Raw genomic sequence first — 7,016 nt, 5'->3', positions numbered from 1 at the left:
CTCATATATGATTTAAATACACTAAAAACAAATACTAAGAGCTATATGATGGTAAGCCTTAAACAACACATGCTAAGAAACATATTAAGTCTAGAAAATATTAGTCAACTCTGAGTGTCTAACACTTTTAAACCTAGAAATGTATTCTTAGTGTGACCACACACATTAAGCAACATATTAAGCCAAGAAAATGTCAGTCAACTCTAAGTGTTTAACACTTTTAAACCTAAAAATGCAAGCTTTGTGTGTAATTTAAGCCCTCCCCTATATGATATTTGTTTAATATAACATGAAAAAAATTAAAGCTCCACACCAACTTAAAAAATATAGTGAACTTTTAGAATGTATCGTTCCTACCTTGAATCCAAGGAGATGAAGCCATAAGCACAAGCTGAAACCGGATATGCAAATAAAATTAGTTCACAGATTGTACGATTCGTTTTGAATCATCCTAAAATCTAAGCCTAGATTATATCCGGTAGATACCCATTTCTCTCTGTTTTTTTAATAGAATTATATGGCTCCACGATTGATAGTGGAGCTACTTTCAAATAATTTAAAATGATAAAGGCTGTAGTGGATAGTTAAACTTATTGTTGACAGTGGCTACTTTCAAATAAGTTATACTGGTGGAAGTGGAATCAGATTTTTTTATGATACACTTATTTTTAAACCAAATTTTAATTACAGCGCAGCATAACACCTCTCTGTTTACCATGGGTAATTTGTGATATAAGAAGGTACGCTCAACTCCTCCTCTCATCCCCATTCAGCACAAGTTATGGCCAAGTCGCTGCACGCAGTCATGGTGCCATACCCTGCATTTCAAGGATGTATCAATCCTTTCATCCATTTGGCGCACTTACTCTCTGCAAGGGGATTTTTCATTACCTTCGTTGATACGGAAGGGAGCCACCGGCGCATGTTAGATGCTCGGGGACATCATGCTAATCACAAAGCGCCCGACTGGTTTCGGTTTTTGATCCTCCCGGATGGTTTTGCGAAAGAGGACGAAGGCCGCTTCGATTCTGCTGTTTTGGAGCAGCATCTCGTTGCTAGCCTCTCAGAGAACGTCCCTCCCATCACATGTATTATCACTGAAAGCTTCGTGCATTGCACGCACCAGGTAGCCGTCAATCTCCGAGTACCCAGAGTTGTTTTCTGGACTTTTTGCGCGGCTGCATCTATTACGCAGTTTAAAGCCGAGTTGCTTCTCTCCCGGGGATATATCCCTGTGAAATGTAAGAATATGTATCTTTCTAATCACCCCTCAATTTCAATTGTTGGTTTTGTTATAAACTTCTTATGGTGTGTGATTTCAGTGGGAGAAGCGAAGAGGCCGGAAAATGTGATCACTTGTTTGCCCGGTAATCTCCCACCTCTATTGCCGACCGATCTCATCTCCTTCTACCGCGTCGATAATTTAGTCAAAAGTCTTGTCTATCACAGTAAATTGCAAAACAAAGGAGATTACGTGCTGGTGAACACGGTGGAGGATTTGGAAGGGAGGGAAGCAGTAGAAGCACTGTCTATAAACGGCTGTCCTGCTGTGGCTGTGGGTCCTCTCTTTCTGCCAGATTTTTTGGCTCACAGAGATGTCGTACAGTCGGGCAGTATGTTTGCAGAGGACAAGAGGTGTGTGGGATGGCTGGATGCGCAGCAGGTGGGTTCAGTGATATATGTATCTTTTGGGAGCACCTCCCTCAAATCGAACCAACAGCTGGAAGAAATTGCTCTGGGCTTGGAGAGCAGCCAGAAGCCTTTTCTGTGGGTCTTGCGAAAGGATATTGCACAAGGGAAGCCTGTAGTTTTGCCGCATGGGTTTTTAGAACGGATAGGAGATAGAGGGCTGATTGTGGGATGGGCGCCGCAGGTGAAGGTGCTATCCCACCCTTCCATTGGAGCATTTCTTACCCACGGCGGATGGAACTCCGTGATAGAGAGTATCAGCTTCGGAATTCCTATGCTGGGATGGCCATATTTTGCAGATCAGTTTGTCAATTGCAGATTTGTCAAAAATGTGTGGAAGATTGGGATGGACTTTCAGGGTGTGGATGTTGACGAACATAGGTTGGTTTCGAGAGAAGAGGTTGAGAATGGGGTGAGGAGGATTATGGAATGTGAGGAGGCTAGGCAAAGGGTGTTGAAATTGAAGGAGGTAACAGTTAAAGCAGTTAGCCCAGATGGTTCTTCCTTTCTCAACTTGAACAAGTTTATTCAGGACATTACTCGAATTGCCAAATCTGTTAAGGGTTAAATGATGCCGTCGATGCTCTAGATCAATGACGATAAAAGGCGCACACCAAACAGCTCCATGAAGGTGATATTGGGTGTTCTGGGCAATTCTAAAGACCAGTCAAATTCAGAATATGATTTGCGTATCAACTTTCTTAGTTTTAGGGTTTCTTTCAAGATTGGGTTATTGGGTACTAGCAGGATGATAGTATGTGTTCTGCATGTCTTTTACAGGACTGTTGTTGAAGATTTTACTTTCTGGTTTTCATGATTTTATTCATAGTTTCTTTGTTCATTCTATGTTTGTAAAGTGCTATCATTATCAGCTGTTATTTCAGTTTCCTTGAGGTTATTACTTGTATTGTTGCTGTTGATTGTTCTCTCTATGCAACACTTTTTTTTTTTTTTGGATTACCATTCTTTTTATTATAAATGAGTTTTGTTCAAGAAAAAAACAAAGAGTGTAAAAATGTACTATGTGCGATTGATATGGTTGGTTAAGGAGATGTGAGATTTTTGGAGCACATATCTATCAAGTTTTTAATAGATTGTTGTCGGTTGATGGGAAAATTATGTTATAATGTGTCTCAAGCTTATGAGATGATTTGATGAAGGATTTGTTGAGTATATAGATTATTAATTGAAGATTTGAATGGTTGAGATGTGCATATGTATGAAAATATATGAGTAATATGCATTAGAGTGGTTTTATTTCATATGTCAAATTTTTTGCATGCACAAATTGAACATTAATAATACAATAAAATTGGAAGAGATCATTGAAAAATTATCTTATGTTATTTTATTATTTTACTCTTTCTGCCATATCCTAATAGTAGGGCATAACATATTCATTCAAGAAATGCACGTAGATATATCAGGTTCCACTTGATTCCATTATGTCTTTCATTTCTAGGTTGCTAGGTTTCTCACATGTAGGATCAAGTATTCTTTGGATAGGAAGAATTCCTAGGAAGCGAAAAGCTACGTGGTTGGACGGAAAAGCTTACGAACCATGTTTTCATGTATTGGTTTGTGGATGACCATTGGGTTAGTGGTGGTCAGAGACACTAGTGATCATGAGACTTGTATTCATGTCCGTATTAATAGGTAGTTTTTTCTTTTCTTTCTATCACTCATGCCCTATCGGGAAAACCCCGCCATATCGAAACAACGCTTCAGTTTTCTCAAGTTCCATTTCCACCCAATGTTGCGATCCCAAAGGAAGAGTCGATGTTTATCAGGCAACAACCAGTAGACCTTGTGGCTTCCACTTCTTGCTTCTTCCCAATACCCGATACTCTCTTATAGGTCGATGTCAGAGTATTAGAAGCTTTTAGTTTTCTTTATGTCAGTTTCCAAGCCAACCTGCAACTATGCGATGCACAATTTCTGAGAAATGAATCAAAAGGAAATTTGCAAGTATGATCATTAATGACAGATTAAACGGTTAAAAGCACAAAAAGGTGGTGACACGAGTTACAATATTTGATATTCTCTCTTTTTGTAGGCAAAATTTAATGCACCACCTTTAGAAACTGATCAAGTAATGCATGCCATCATGAGTTTGCTTTACCAAAATGGTTTTGCCTCACAATAACTAGTTGTCAGTCATTAATCCTAATTTGAATTGGATGGAAAGAGAAAAAGGAAATATCATCCAAGGGTTGCATGCTCTTGAATGGATATAGCAAACCCAATTTCTTGAATATAGAAAATTTGCCACTTTATTAAGAAAAATTGTCGAACAAGCCAAGAATCACGAAGAGTGTTTGCAAGAAGAAATAATCGCTAGAGGAAATCTTGGTGATTAGTTTTTCAAATAATAGAAAAGATGGTGCTTAGAGGAAAGGTTTTGATAATACAACCAGATGTTGGGCACATGCAATATGACATCCTCTTCGACTTAACCGACCTCTCTTGAGAACTCATAATGGATAAGGATGAATTTTCAACAGTCCTCTGGGTACTTATCGAAGAATAAACAAAATCTGAGATGATTGATAATCAAATTGCTCGCTAGAACCCGGTGCCTGATGAAGAAGTATAAAGTTGGAGGTTGTTTATAGTATGGGATTTTGGTGTTAATAATGTGACTTTTTGGTAATTTTTGTTTTACCTAAACCCATGTTTAGAATGGTTAGTTTCAAGACCGTTACTCTAGAAGGAACTATTTCTTGGAAATGGCAATAGGGGTTTTTAGATATAAAAGGAAATAGGAAATAGAGAGAAGGGGGAAAAAAATTAGAAAAGAAGACTTTGTGTTGTTTTCTGAAAGACAAGTCGAATATGTTGTTTAATTTTGAGTATGAAAACTTTTGAACAATTAATCTAATATGATTAGACTTTGTGCTATGGTAGATAAGTTTTGCATTCTTTTTATGTGGATGCTCTCTATTCGAGTTTTTGTCTGATGAATTATTTAAAGACTTGTTTCCCTCTACTGTTCATTGTTGTATAATGTTCATCTTTGCATGAGTATTGTATGACAGTGGTTAATTGATAGTTGTCTAAGGAAATTCTTTCATTATCTGTGTAGTTAATTACTTTTCCTTTAGAACTTTTTGGTTAAAATTATCGCCTCTTCCTACTTTTTGGTTAAAAGCATACTTGAAAAAACTCAAATTTACATCATAGAAGGGAGCTATACCTCTAAAATTCAGAGGAAAGTTGCAAAGAAAACATAACTTCTCCAACTATTGTTAATAGTTTGTTCCCTTGTCCGGGGCTAGGAGTCCATATTGTCATATTTTGAAGGGAACAAAATCTATTAAGAAACATATATATAATTTAGAGTTGCATTCCTTACACTTTACTAAGTTTTTCCTAATTTCAAGAGAAAGATAACAATTGAATAACCAAGTTGACTGTAAATCAATGGTGAAGATTGACTAAGATGTCTTTATTAGAGGAGTGTAGGTGATCATGTGACTAATCACATCTATATTTATTTATCTAATATGGATAAAAAATTATAGAATTATCAATTTACTTTGGATAAATGAAAAAAATAGTGAGGTAAAATGTAGAAATATGGTTGATATTGGTATATAGTGTGGTGTTATCTACTATATTACTAAGTGGTCAATTTTGGGTGTTCACAAGTTTGCTAGTTTGATTTGTTGGCATTAAGGTGTCATTTATCTTGCAGTCTTATATACATTTCACATGTCTACAACACTTTTAAAGTGTCTTTTGATGTCAACAATGAGAAGAAGAATAATATATAATATAGTTTCTTGATATGTAGTCTTGTTATTAGTTGTCATATGCTTCTGTTTTTAGCATCATTATGATGTTTTTAGAATCACCTTCAATGATGATATTGTTATAATTGGCTTCTTTATCCATTCATTTCATTAGGTAAAACTCAAAAATTCCCTTCAAATTCATACCCAATTTTTCTTCTCTTACATTGTTGCTTCAAATCTAATTTTGCTCCAATTAACTTTCTTTCTATAAGTATTACATCTAATAAGACTCAATAATCCCCTTGAAATCATAACCAATGTTTTTTGTGCATTGATAATAAAAATCCCTTTCTATGTGTTTTTAAAGTGAATGCTATTAGGCTTTTGTTACATTTGTAACATTTTTTTGGCACCTCTGATTTTAAATAATGTATACACATTTTCGACACTTTTTTATCTTTTCACATCAAATTTCAACTTAAGGACCAGTTTTCATATAATTTTTGATAAGTTAATTTCACAAACATTTTCACTTTATACCATTTGATCCCATTATTTGAAGTTGTATTAATGCAGAGGACGAGAGGTGTCTGGGATGGCTGGACGCGCAGCAGGTGGGTTCTGTGATATATGTTTCTTTTGGGAGAACCTCCCTCAAATCGAACCAACAGCAGGAAGAGATTGCTCTGGGGTTGGAGAGCAGCCAGCAGCCTTTTCTGTGGGTCTTGCGAATGGATATTGCACAAGGGAAGCCTGTCGTTTTGCCACATGGATTTTTAGAACGGATAGGAGATAGAGGGCTGATTGTGGGATGGGCGCCGCAGGTGAAGGTGTTGTCCCACGCTTCCGTTGGAGCGTTTCTTACGCATAGCGGATGGAACTCCGTGATAGAGAATATCGGCTTCAGAATTCCTATGCTGGGATGGCCATATTTTGCGGATCAGTTTCTCAATTGCAGATTTGTCAACGATGTGTGGAAGACTGGGATGGACTTTAAGGGTGTGGATGTTGACGAGTATAGGTTGGTTTCGAGAGAAGAGGTTGAGAATGGGGTGAGGAGGATTATGGAATGTGAAGAGGCTAGGTAAAGGGTGTTTAAATTGAAGGAGGTAACAGTTAAAGCGGTTAGCCCAGGTGGTCTTCCTTCCGCAACTTGAACAAGTTTATTCAGGACATTACTCGAATTGCCAAATCTGTTAAGGGTTAAATGATGCCTTCGATGCTCTAGATCAATGGTGATAAAAGGCATACATCACAGCTCCATGAAGGTGATATTCGGTGTTCTAGACAATTCTAAAGAGCAGTCAAATCCAGAATATGATTTGTGTATCAGCTTTCTTAGTTTTACGGTTTATTTTAAGATTGGGTTATTGGTTATTAGGAAGATGACAGTATGGGTTCTGCATGTCTTTACATAACCGTTCAAAATATGATTCATGTATCAGCTTTCTTAGTTTTAGGGTTTCTTTTAAGATTGGGTTATTGGGTACTAGCAGGATGACAGTATGTGTTCTGCGCGTCTTTACAGGACTGTTGTTGCAGATTTTACTTTCTGGTTTTCATGATTTTGTTCAAAGTTTCTTTGTTCAT

The 7,016-nt window shown here is 37.0% G+C and overlaps 2 protein-coding genes across 2 annotated transcripts; both read left to right on the top strand.

The window, feature by feature from the left end:
- The first annotated feature begins 781 nt into the window (after positions 1-781).
- On the top strand, positions 782-2,257 carry LOC131076860 (7-deoxyloganetin glucosyltransferase-like). The gene is made up of 2 exons (XM_058014194.1): positions 782-1,241; positions 1,323-2,257. The coding sequence occupies exons 1-2, from the start codon at positions 782-784 to the stop codon at positions 2,255-2,257; spliced, it is 1,395 nt and encodes a 464-aa protein (XP_057870177.1).
- A 57-nt stretch (positions 2,258-2,314) lies between these two features.
- Positions 2,315-6,514, top strand: LOC131076859 (linamarin synthase 1-like). The gene is made up of 2 exons (XM_058014193.1): positions 2,315-2,496; positions 5,989-6,514. Exons 1-2 carry the CDS (start codon positions 2,315-2,317, stop codon positions 6,512-6,514), a joined length of 708 nt encoding a protein of 235 aa, XP_057870176.1.
- Positions 6,515-7,016: the final 502 nt, after the last annotated feature.

This window comes from Cryptomeria japonica, chromosome 10 (assembly GCF_030272615.1).
Source record: "Cryptomeria japonica chromosome 10, Sugi_1.0, whole genome shotgun sequence".
Lineage (NCBI taxonomy): Eukaryota > Viridiplantae > Streptophyta > Pinopsida > Cupressales > Cupressaceae > Cryptomeria > Cryptomeria japonica.
This window is presented reverse-complemented; position numbering and strand designations above follow the sequence as displayed.